This window comes from Eptesicus fuscus, chromosome 8 (assembly GCF_027574615.1).
Source record: "Eptesicus fuscus isolate TK198812 chromosome 8, DD_ASM_mEF_20220401, whole genome shotgun sequence".
Lineage (NCBI taxonomy): Eukaryota > Metazoa > Chordata > Mammalia > Chiroptera > Vespertilionidae > Eptesicus > Eptesicus fuscus.
In genome coordinates, this window is record NC_072480.1 from 75,348,043 (window position 1) to 75,360,275 (window position 12,233).

At 55.3% G+C, this 12,233-nt stretch overlaps 1 protein-coding gene across 4 annotated transcripts in view; it reads left to right on the forward strand.

Moving 5' to 3' along the window:
• Positions 1-12,233, forward strand: part of MCF2L (MCF.2 cell line derived transforming sequence like) — a 119,450-nt gene that overhangs the window by 97,864 nt on the left and 9,353 nt on the right. For all 4 annotated transcript variants that reach the window (XM_054719975.1, XM_054719973.1, XM_054719974.1 and 1 more), the window contains exons 10-22: positions 813-932; positions 1,193-1,384; positions 1,895-2,086; positions 2,722-2,881; positions 3,749-3,822; positions 4,073-4,149; positions 5,678-5,744; positions 6,757-6,872; positions 8,349-8,418; positions 9,631-9,723; positions 9,811-9,903; positions 10,784-10,909; positions 11,919-12,140. In XM_054719975.1, coding sequence (XP_054575950.1) covers positions 813-932; positions 1,193-1,384; positions 1,895-2,086; positions 2,722-2,881; positions 3,749-3,822; positions 4,073-4,149; positions 5,678-5,744; positions 6,757-6,872; positions 8,349-8,418; positions 9,631-9,723; positions 9,811-9,903; positions 10,784-10,909; positions 11,919-12,140 — 1,602 coding nt within the window. The remainder of the gene's footprint in view (positions 1-812; positions 933-1,192; positions 1,385-1,894; positions 2,087-2,721; positions 2,882-3,748; positions 3,823-4,072; positions 4,150-5,677; positions 5,745-6,756; positions 6,873-8,348; positions 8,419-9,630; positions 9,724-9,810; positions 9,904-10,783; positions 10,910-11,918; positions 12,141-12,233) is intronic.

Here is a 12,233-nt window from a genome sequence, read left to right on the forward strand (position 1 = left end):
TTAAAATAATCTTGTCTTTATCTATAAAAAAATGTCCTTGGGTTTTGATAGGAATTTGAAGGAGAATCTCCATTTGAGGAAGAAGAATCAACATCTTAAATATGTTGAGTCTTTCAATCAATGAACATAATGTGCCTCACCATTTTTTTAGATTTTCTTAGACTTTTTTTTTTTTTTATCAGTGTTGTGTACCTTTCAGCATACCTGTGCAGTACCTATTTTGTTTGATTTATAGTTACATCGTTTATTTCTTAAAGCCATTACAAATGTATTGTATTTTCAGTTGTGGAGTCTGTGTATTCATTGCTATGTAGAGAAATACAATTGATTTGTGTATGTTTATCTTGTCTTCTGAAACTTTGCCGAACGCACTCATTCTAGGCGTTGTGTTGTCCTCGTTGGGATTTTTACATAGGTGGTCAGGTCATGCGCAAACAGGGACAGCTTGAGCTCTTCCTTTCCCATCTGTATGCCTTTTGTTTGTTTGTTTATATTTTTAATTTTTCTTGCACTGGCTAGAGCTGCCACCACTTCAGACAGCTGTGAGAATGGACATCTTTGCCTTGCTCCCAACCTTAGGGGGAAAGCATTGTTTTCACCAGCATCATGGGCATAATGTTGCCTGTAGAATTTCTGGAGATGCTTTTTATGAAATTGAGGAAGTTCCCCTCTAGTTCTGTTTTCCTTGGGGGAGATCCTGGTCTTCCCTCTCCTCCCCTCATTCCCGGTTTCGGTCACGTCTTCATGTCCTTTCCCTTCAGCTGTGGTTGTTCTGACTTGGGCCTGGGTCTCTCGCCCCTTCTCTGTTTCAGGTCAAGGCCGCCTTAGACGTGTTGGCTCAGAAGATAGCGACCTTCACGGACGTGGGCAACAGCCTGGCACACGTGGAACACCTCCTGAAGGACCTCGCCAGCTTCGAGGAGAAGTCCAGTGTAAGCACTGGGACGTGGGTGGGGGGCCAGCTGGTGAAGCGCTTCGCACGGTGCCACCAGAGCCGCTTCGAAAGGCACAGGAAATGGTGATGCCGGCAGGTGGAGGGACAACTGCCTGGCCCACCCACCCCCAGCCCCACCTCCTACCCCCACCCCTCCCTCACCCCTACCCCCTCAGATCCCTCGGAGGGAGGAAACAGCGCCCTGCTTGCTTATACGGGACATAAGCTGAGCCGTGTTTCTGGGACGGTTCTCTGCAGGCGGCCGTGGAGCGGGCTCGCGCCCTGTCCCTGGACGGGGAGCAGCTCATCGACAACAAGCACTACGCTGTGGACTCCATCCGCCCCAAGTGCCACGAGCTCCAGCACCTCTGCGACCAGCTTGCTGCCGACGTCGCGCAGAGGAAGGGTCTACTCAACAAGTCCCTGGAGCTGCACGGCCTCCTGGAGGCGGTAGGACCCCAGCCCCATACCCCTGATGGCGAACCTGCTCTCGGTCCCACGTGGGCAGCTCCCTCCATGTAGGATGCACCACAGTCTTGATTAGAAGCCGGCCCGCGCCCTCTTGTCCGGATGCCTTTCTAGTGGTCATATCCTGACACAGTTGTCTGTTTTCTAGAATTCACTTGCAACAACTAATGATTTCTTTTAAAGGCCCAGAAACTTACCGTCTAGCTAACTCACTGCACTTTGCCTCTCTCTCTCTCTCTCTCTCTCTCTCTCTCTCTCTCTCTCTCTCTGTGTGTGTGTAAATGAGTCTGGTCCCAGGTGATTTGCTCAACTTTTTAGAGTGCTGCATTCCCTACAGGGAGTCCTTTGGACTATAGCAGCAGAGCTGGGATGGTATAGTGCTGCAAATATTCCCAAAACTATAGTGGTCAGCGAACAGGCCCCAGCAAAGAGAGCCCAGACACAGCTGCTAACATTGCCACTCTCTCCCTCTGCAACGCTTCCCGTGTCCAGTCCATGAAATGGTGCGATGAGGGGATCTACTTGCTGGCCTCGCAGCCTGTGGACAAGTGCCAATCCCAGGATGGTGCGGAGGCAGCCCTCCAAGAAATTGAGAAGTTTTTGGAGACCGGTGCAGAAAATAAGATCCAGGAGCTCAATAAAATTTACCAGGACTACGAACCCATCCTCACCCAAGACCTGATGGTATGCCAGTTCAGGCTTTTCTCCTGCAGCTCCCCTGTCCTGAATGGTGGGGAGTAACTCTATGTTCGAAAGACTCGTTTAATGAATTATTAGAGACTCATTTAATGAATTATTATGAGAGAGATGTCGAGTTCGGGGGGAAGGGGCCACCTGGCTCAACTTTCCTTATGCAGAAATTATTGCACGCCTCCCTCCAAAGGTGGTGATCCTTCCTCCTGTGGGATCTCCCCTGCAAGCGGCGTGTTCTTGACGAAGTAGCCATTTCCCTGGGCCCTGCTTCCTGCATGCTCCTCTCAATATTGCACTGAAATAGGACTCCTCTTCTCTCTCGGCCAGCTGTACTCAGCCCACCCCTGGGGCAACCCACAAGTCTACTGCCCTCCCATAGGCAGCCTTCAGGTGCCCGGAGCGGGCTGCTGGTCCCTCACTCCATAGTGGGGTTGCCACCCTCGCGGTCCACGGCCAGCAGAGCCAGTGCAGGATTGCTGCGTTGGCAACGGGCTCTGCGTCACGAGCATTTAAACCGGAGGTCGTGCTGAGGCCAAGTCTACACGTGGTTGTTCTGTTTGTAAATTGCAGGCACCGACGCTTACAAAGCACCTTGCTAACTAGTCTGTCTTACCCTGTCACGTCAGGAACACGTGCAGAAGGTCTTCCAGAAGCAGGAGAGTATGGAAGAGATGTTCCACCGGAGGCAGGCGAGCCTGAAGAAGCTGGCGGCCAAGCAGACGAGGCCCGTGCAGCCCGTGGCCCCCCGGCCAGAGGCGCTCACGAAGTCGCCCTGCCCCTCCCCAGGTATACGCCCGCATGCCTCGTTCCTTCTGGGAACGCTTTCCTTCCGTTCCATGATTTACTTTATAAATAAAGTTTTATTGGCACTTGGCCCACTTCTTTGTTTACGCTCTGTGCTGCTTCCTTGCTAAGCAGGGCAGAGCTGATTGGTTGTGGTAAAGAGGATGAGGCCCTGAGAACTGGACTATCGACTGTCACAAGACTTTCCTGGGCCTATTTCCCCAGACTCTAGCCTCTCCCCAACTCCCCTGTCCTCAGTGCTGTTGCTAAAATAGTTTCCCCCGCACACGGCTCCCACCTCAGCCCCAAAGCCTCCCTGTGCTGCGTCGATGCCTCAGCCACGTCAGCCGCCCCCGGCACCCACAGCAGTGCCATGTCCTGAAGACTCCTTCTCATCCCTTCCTTGCCCCCAAACACGCTCTTCCCCAGCACCTGGGAGCACCTGCTGGTTTCTTCGGGGCTTTGGCAAGTGTCCTAAGTTGGTGAGAGCCCTGGAGAGCTGGCTCCGGCCCCCAGTGTGTGGGCTCCGGAGGACACCATTCTCTGGCCCGTTTGGAGGCCTCCTGGACAGAAGTATCCTGGCCGAGAAGTTCTTCCGCTGTCGCCTGGTCCCCTGTCGGCTGGGAGCCCCTCTAGGGAGGTGAACTAACCAGTGGGCCGACCCCCATGGGCCGACCCCTGTGTCCCCACCCCCACCTTGTCTCCTGATCCCCTTTCCTCTCTTCCATTCTGCTGTGCTTTCCTCACCCTTCTCTGGACTGCTTGCTTTTTTTCCTCTGAAAGTAAAAAAAATAAATAAATTCCAGACACTCCTGGGTGGACTTTTTCCCTTTCCAGTCACCCACCTTTCTCCTCTTCTTCCCAAACCAGGTGTCCGGAGAGGTTCTGAGAACAACAGTTCTGAGGGCAACGCACTCCGGAGAGGGCCCTACAGGAGGGCCAAGGTGAGGCCCCCAGCCCTGGCACAGACCCTGCACTGCCTCGGGGTCACCCCCCCCCCCTCCTTGGCAGGCACCAGCCCGGTCCTCCCTGGCCCTCTCCCACACGCCCTCTCCTCGTCTGGCGGGATCTCAGGTTTCAGATCTGTTCCCAGATGGGAAATGAGCCTGGACTCCGGAGCCTGGGAGTCAGGACATTAAGCGGCATCTTCTTGTTTTTGGAATCTCGACGCCCTGCGTGCTCTTCTCTCTCCAGAGTGAAATGAGTGAAAGCCGGCAGGGCCGGAGCAGCTCCACGGGGGACGAGGAGGAAAGCCTGGCCATCTTGCGGAGGTGGGTGGGCTGCCTTTCCGGGCACCACTGAGCGGCTCTGGGGCAGGCGCGACAAGCGCGACCCACCCAGCTCTCAGCCTTCGGCTAGGGCAGTCTGAACCCAAACGAACCAAAGTTGGTGAAAAATGCCAGCCTCTGCCCCAGAGCCACAATGTGGGAGCCCAGCTGGCCTCATGGGGTCCATACACATGCATGCATCATGGAGTGCACGCGTCCGTTTGGCATGTCTGCATCTGAAACGAAGAGAAATGTAGGTTTTCCTTAGAAACGCCACCCTGGCCCCTGGGCCCCCAGGCGGGACTGGGATGATTTGAATGGAGTGTGTTCTCCCTTCTTCAAGTCCAGGGGAGAAGGCAAGTGTGACTCAGGCACCCAGGCCCTTGGGTCCCCTGTGCGAGGTCAGCCACATAACTGCCCCTGGAGCTGGCCTCCTGTCCCTCGATGGACTTGGTCCCTCCCAGGAGCCTTTGGCCCTCCTGGCTCCATGAGCTGGTGTCACTTCTCTTTCTTCATCTCTCCCCTCCGGCTTTGCTCACACGCTTTTCCGCCCAGCCCTTTATGCCACACACCTAGGCTGTTTTCCATGGCACCTGCTGTGACCGTCCTGCACATTCCACCCTGGGTTTGCATCTGTCCCCGCACAGAGCTCTGACGAGGTCCGAACTCTGGACCTGACAGGGAAGGCGCTTCCAAAGTCCTTCCAGGACTGGCAGTTCCTTTCCCCCAAAGAACCCTACCCTCCGGCCTACCTGGGCCGTCCACCTTTCCACAAAGGTACCTTCACCTGCCACCTTCCTGCGTCCACGCACTCTGAGATCACTACTCAGAATGCTGTCCCCTCCCTCCCCCACCTGCTGCCCGGCCTTCAGCATCCAGCTCAGTTCTCCGCCAAGGACATCCTCGCCTCCATGCCCACGCTGCTGTGTGCCCCCGGGCAGGAGCGCTCCCCTCCAGCTTGTGGTGGTGAGAAGGAGGCCTGAGGCCCCTGTCCACCCCTCCCCCACTTCACCCCATTTAGGGGCACTGACTCCTTGAACTGAACCCTAAAGCCTTGTTAAGCCCTGACAGTTGTTTTAGAACTGGTCATGCTCAATGGTCCCAACCCAGAAGCTCCCCGAATGGGATGCTTGGTCGTAGGCAGTTAGAAGGTGGGCTTTTTGTCCCTAAAAAGACAGCTGGGCAGCTGGTTTGCAAACCCCTGCCCCTCCTGGGCACATAGTAGTTCCACACATCATCGCGGTACCTCACCACGTGCAAGAGGATAGGGATGTACACGGGACGGCTACAGTGATGCCTTGAGTTGGTGCTCAGCTGGCCCCCAGGCAAGGAGACAGGAGTGTGTGCACAGGAGGGACTCTTGGGGAGAAGGAAGCGGGGCAGAATCTGCAGGGCTGGGGAGGCTCAGAGACGTGGCCTGGAAGAGAGGGAGGCCTGAGGCATCGAAGCTCGTTTTGCGCAGGTGGCCCCACAGCAGGGAGGCGGGTGGGAATCTGTTCCGAGATAATAAGTCCCAGCGCCCCGTTCACAGGCACGTGATGAACGAACTGCTTGACACGGAGCGGGTCTACGTGGAGGAGCTGCTCTGTGTCCTGGAGGTGAGCCTGCCCCTGGGGGGGGCGGGCCGGGAGGGGGCCATGGGCCAGGCTTCCCCACCCTGGGTGGCCTCCTGTCCACCAAAAAGCAAGTGGAAGAAGGTTCGTGGCAGCTTTCCTCATGGGAGCCCCAAAGTGAGAGCAACTCAGATCTCTGTCCGCGGGACGAGGGGCCAGCAGGTTTAGGGGGGTGTGCCCGGGGACCGTATTCACAGCAAGAAAAAGAGCTGCTGCCGCACAGAACCTCGCACGACCCCAGGAGCCCGATGACGAGCAGAAGAAATCAGACAAGAGTGCGTGCCATTCCTGTAGAGGAATCCAGACGAGTCTCGGTGGATGTCCCAGTGCAGGCCGCGGGCTGGGGATGTTGCCTGGGGAGGGCGGAGGGGCTTCTGAGCGCTAGGATGTCTACATCTTGATCTGGGCAGCCGTTACAGGGGTGTAGACATATAAATAATTCACCAAGGGTACACATAAGATTTGTCCCCTTCATAGAAGTTATACCTGGATTTTTTAAAATCTATTTTTATTGATTTCAGAGAGGGAGAGCGAGGTAGAAACATCAATGATGAGAGAGAACCATCGATCTCACCCCCTACTGGGGACTGAGCCAGCAACCCAGGCATATGCCCTGACCGGGAATCAAACCGGTGACCTCTTGGTTCCTGGTCGACACTCAACTGCTGAGCCACACCTGGCTGGGCTCTACCTGGATTTTGAAAAGACTAAAAGGGAGAAGAAGGATGAAACCTCCCGTCCCTCGCCCCCCAAAATTGATGCTGTTATAATTCATTTATATTTTGTAGGACTTTTCCAGACAATCATCTTAGAAATGGTCAGTGAGTAAACGAACAGGAGGTGGATTTGCTTTCTAAAACCGGAGACAGCGTCACCAGTCCCGCGAGGCAGGCCCGCGGAGACGGGGCTCCGTGCTGACTGGGCCGCTGTTAAAATGGCCCGGAGTCCTGTCGGCTGTGGCCCGGGATTTCCCTGCTGACCCTCTCCCCGTCCACAGGGCTACGCTGCCGAGATGGACAACCCGTTGATGACGCATCTCATCTCAGCAGGCCTTCAAAACAAGAAGGACGTTTTATTTGGGAACATGGAAGAGATTTACCACTTTCATAACAGGTGGGACCCTTCCTCTGACCACCCGTCTGGCCTCTAACGTCGCCGCCTGCAGGAAGCTGAAAACCAAACGGCCGGGCCGTGCTTTGCTGGTGGAGAATGTCCCTTCCTCCCCTCTCAGCGGGGCTGAGCTCACGGAGGGGCCCAGACCAAGCAGCAGCCCGGTGGGACGTGCCCAGGGCTAGTTCTCTGAGCCGGGGCGGGTGGTTGCACATGAAGTGGGAAGGTGCCTCGGCGCTTGGCCAGCATGCCTGCCGGAGCAGCCGCCCCTCCTGCCTCTCCCTGTCCCTTGGGACCAGCAGAAGCCATCCCACCCCACCCCACCCCACCCCAAGTGTGTGCATTGGGCACATTGGGGCAGCACCGAAGGCCACACCACTTAGCAAGGACAGTTTATTCCCAAGCCCGTTCTTGAAGAGGGTAGTAACGCCAGAAGTTCCTTCCTGCCTATTATCCCTGTGAGAGCGGTTTGCGGCCTCTTGGTGCTTTGGGGAAAGCGTGGGTGGTCCTCCTGGGCCTGCTTCGCCTGGACTCCTGCTCCAGATTTGCGGGAGCTCACGGGAAAGGAAATGAGCGGGCAGCATAAGTGCGTAGAGAGACAGGCAGGTGATGGCGATGTCTGTGTGTCCTGAGAAAGGGCCAGCTGTGAGCCAACCCCTCTCAGTGCTGCCAGTGGCCAGGAAGCCCAGCCATCACGGGACCAGGACCCCACCTCCTACGGATTCCAGGGAACACTGGGGACTTCTTTCTCACCACCTGCTTTGCCCCTCGATTGCTAGCATTTCTCACCTGCCCGCTGATAAAGGAGGCAGCAAGTCACAGCTGAACCCCACCCCGAGCCGTCCCTTGGGAATTAAACTGAGTGGCCTGGCCCGTCAGCATCCCGGTGGCTCTGGCTAGCGTGGGGGCACCGGGACCCTGGCTGCAGGACTAGTGTAGAGAAGAGGCCCCAGGAGCTCCCCTTCCCGGGGGATTTACCCCCACAGACAGGTGTAAGTCCCAAACATAGGGAAACTCGGCACGTGGCTCAGGAACAAAGCTGCCTTGGGGAAGGTCTCAGGGAGCTGACCGAGACCCCCTTCCACCTGCAGAAACCCGACAGAGCTCCTGGCCCGTGAGGGCTGCGCTTCCAGAACCTCCAGATGCTCTGTCTGTCTGCTCACAGCCTCTTCGCCCCATGTCTGTGCTGATAAAATAAGCCTCCTAAATTCTGTGTGAGCAGCAGCAGCAAAAATCACAGGGATTCATGGGGGCCGAGTCTGCTTAAATCCGAAAGTTTGATATCGTCAGAACTCGGAGAGTGATGGGAGTAAGCTGTCGGTCCCTGAAACCAGACTGCATTCCTACACACAAAACCTCCCAAACTGTCCAGAGTTAGGAACAAACGTTGTTTGGAAAATGATAGCTATTCATTTGTTACAGATGCCATCCTGTTCAGGTTGTTGATCGTACGACCTAATGCAAACTTTCTTTGTCTAGAATATTCCTGAGGGAGCTAGAAAACTACATAGACTGCCCAGAGCTGGTTGGAAGGTGTTTTCTAGAAAGGGTATGTGTGTTTTTTTAAATGTATACGTTCCCGTGACTTACTTCCTAAAATTACTAGTACTTAATAACTTCAAATTCGGTTACAGTCCCCAACCGAAATCACAAAGTACCAAAGTGTCCAGTCGGGCTGAGACGATGTGCCCTTTTTGGGCAGGGCTGAAAGAAAGTGGTTTTTGCTAAAGCCCACGAGCTAGTTTGAAAAAGAGAAAAACTATAAAACACCAGCTGTGAGAGATGCCCAAATTGCCAGGCATCTCCGTTCTGATTGTGGTAGATGGAGCTGAGCCCTTCTCACGCTGGCGTTTGCTCTGTTCGCTCTGGTCCTGGTCCTGATAAGACTCCCGCGCTGACCAGCTGACAGTGGACAAGTCCTCCACGTTTTCTGAGCCTTGTTTTTCTTCTCTTTGAAATAGTCGATGTCTGCCTCCTTCCAGGGCGGGAAGATCAGCTGAAGTGTGTGTGTGAAGGGAAAGGGGGTTGAGCAGAAGCTCTGGGAGCAGGAAAGGCTGCCTGATAGGGGGCTTGCTGTCTCCACACAGTCCCACGTGATCCTCTTCTGTTGACCTCCAAAAACTGCTGGCTTAGCAATAGGGAAATGCATCTTACCAACAGCAGTGAAACTAAGCCATTTCCGCCAAATGAACTGGAGGCTGAGACTGTCACAACGAATTGGTGGAAGAGGCAGTTGGGAGGGAAAGGAGGAGCAATATTGACTCAGCCTGGCTGTAGTGCTTCTCGGTGCTATTTGAGAAGTGGGGCGGGGCCATCATGCTGTAGGTCAGTGGTTCTCAAAGTGGGTCACCTGGCGTCAGCATCACAGTCTCCTGGGACCTTGTTATAAATGCGGGTTCTCAGTCCCACCCCAGAACCTCGGTGGGGGCAGCCGTCTGTTTTCACAAGCCTGCCCACGATACTGAGGTGCATGCAAGTTTGAGCACCACTGTGTAGACTTTCTTTAGAAAGTCTCTGTTAGTCCTGTGTTTATTCTTAGACTGTTACTCCTGTGGCAAAAGCCAGCTATCTTGAGCGAACCTGTATGAAAGGGGTATCGGGACTAATCCAGCCCTGAGACGTGAGCTTCTAGTGGGGGTGTTACCTGACTGTCCCTCAGTGAGGGACATGGCGTCTGAGATGGAGGGGCGAACTGGGATCCAGGAAGAGGTCAGACCGGCCCCTCTGAGCCGCGCTGTGACACTGTCTGTCCCGGGCCCAGATGGAGGAGTTCCAGATCTACGAGAAGTACTGTCAGAACAAGCCCCGCTCCGAGAGCCTGTGGAGACAGTGCTCCGACTGTCCGTTCTTCCAGGTACGTTTCAGGGTGCTCTCCTTTGCTAGTTGACTCTCAAGCAAAGAATCATGCAAGCTGTCTAAACCCCAGGTGTGGTGGTTGTAGGAATGCCAGAAGAAACTGGACCACAAGCTGAGCCTGGACTCCTACCTGCTGAAGCCAGTCCAGAGGATCACCAAATACCAGCTGCTCCTCAAGGTGAGACAGCGAGCCCCATGCCTGGCTGGGCACCCCCTGGAGCCCCACTCCCAGCATGGCCACCTCACTGCTCCTTTCCCCTCCCAGCCACTGCCTCTCCACCTCTGAACACTGTGGTCTCTGAGCCACCTTCCTCCCATCTCTGCAGGGGCCTGGCTCTTCACAGACCTTTGTGGAGGGCCTACTTTGCGCTGGCCCTTGTTAGGGAGAGGGCAGGGACAGCAAGGTGAACAGATGGGCAAACCCCATCACACGGAGTCTCCACGCTGACACTGGGCTGTGCCCCCACAGCCCAGTCGGTTATCTCTGTGGGCTCAGAGGCAGCACTGCAGGCCAGAGGGAACCGTGAATGAGCATGAAGAGCATGCGCCTAACAACCAGATGTTTGTTCGGGGGGGGTCAAATTTGAAAGGAAGGAGTAACCAGTTTAGAAGGGGGACACATGAGACAGGGATCTCAGTCTGAGTTTGCTGGGATCAGAGCCGCACGAGGGTGCTGGCCCTGGGGAATTGCAAGGGCAACTCACCCAGTGGCTCAGGGGATACCCCCAATTTGCAGCATCCATCCAGGCTGTGGTGGGCTGGGGTATGGGGGCTTCAGAGAGGTGGAAGGGCAGCTTCCTGAGCTGTTCCTAGGCCAGTGGTCCCCAGGGCCAGGCCCACGTTCAGGGAGGGTATGAGTGTCCACACGCAGGGTCTATCCTCGCCAGTGCCGACTAAGCAGGGAGCCACATCATGTGTCCCCAGGGTCCATGTTCAGGGCCACCCAGGGGCTACTTCCGGGACAGAGCACTGGAGTTTCAGCAGCTTTCAAGGGAGTGGTAGGGGACAGTGTCCAGATGGGTGTGTGAACATGACTTCTCCCTACCCCCACCCGCCAGGAAATGTTGAAATACAGCAAGAGCTGCGAGGGGGCTGAGGACCTGCAGGAGGCGCTGAGCTCCATCCTGGGCATCCTCAAGGCCGTAAATGACTCCATGCACCTCATCGCCATCACAGGCTATGACGTAAGGACCGTAAGGACCGCTGAGGGTGCCTCTGCCTTCTCCCCCTCCTGCTGGAGGTGCGAGTGAGCCTGCTTGGTGGGGGGATCTGCCAGGCAGCAGCTGAGGCCAGCCCACAGCTAGCGCAGAGCTGTGCCCTTGAGCTTTGATGATCATGGGTATCACCTGCAAGCGGTCAAAACCCGGCGTGACTCAGGGGCCCTGGGGAGGGTCTGCATGGGGGCTCAACAACATGTCAAGAAAATCAGGAAGTGTTCACCCCTTGGAGGTGCATCTCTGAAAACCTCTTTATTCCTGATCTTTCCCTGGGGTCAGCATCACTCGGGGGAACGGGTATGAATCTGTTTTCTGGGCTGATAATGTGCACTGAGTTGGTGTTCAAGTCACATTTCGACTTTCTCCTCTGTCTGCCCATATCAGACCAACCTACTAATGTGTTTACCTTTCTGTCAGTCTCTTCAGCACCCATTCTTGGTTTCTTTTCATTAGTAGACTATTTTTAGAGCAGTTTTAGGTTTACAGCAAAATTGAGAGGAAGGTGCAGAGATTTCCCATGTGCCCCCTGTCCCCTACACACAGCCTCCCTTGTTATCAAGATCCCCGCCAGAGTGGGACATTTGTTACAATCAATGAACCAACATGGACACATCACTGACACCCAGAGCCCATCGTGTACATCAGGGTTCACTCTTGGTGTTGCTCACTGTGGGTTTGCACGCATGTATAATGACATGTGTCCACCATGGACGTTACCTTATAGACCGGTCTCACTGCCATACACATCCCCTGTGCTCTGCCTGTTCATCCCTCCCTGCACTCCGCCTCCCCACCCCCCGAAGATCATCTGTTTACTGTCTCCATAGTTCTGCCTTTTTCTGAATGTGACACAGTTGGAATGCAGCCTCCCTAGTCGGGCTTCTTCCACTCAGCAAGAGGCATTTAAAGCCCCCCTCCGACTCCCCCCATGTTCGTTCTGGGTTTTAAATGCTCCTCGTGTTGCCCCGCATTCTAGGGGAACCTGAGTGACCTGGGGAAGCTGCTGATGCAGGGCTCCTTCAGTGTCTGGACGGACCACAAGAAGGGCCACGCCAAGGTGAAGGACCTGGCCAGGTTCAAGCCCATGCAGCGACACCTGTTCCTGCACGAGAAGGCCGTGCTCTTCTGCAAGAAGCGGGAGGAGAACGGGGAAGGGTACGAGAAGGCCCCGTCCTACAGCTACAAGCAGTCCTTAAACGTGAGTAAGGCCTGTTTCCAGCAGCCACAGCCCTTCCTGGCACTGGCCCTCCAGAGAAGGATCAGGGGCCCGTTCCAGGTCGTAACTGAGCCT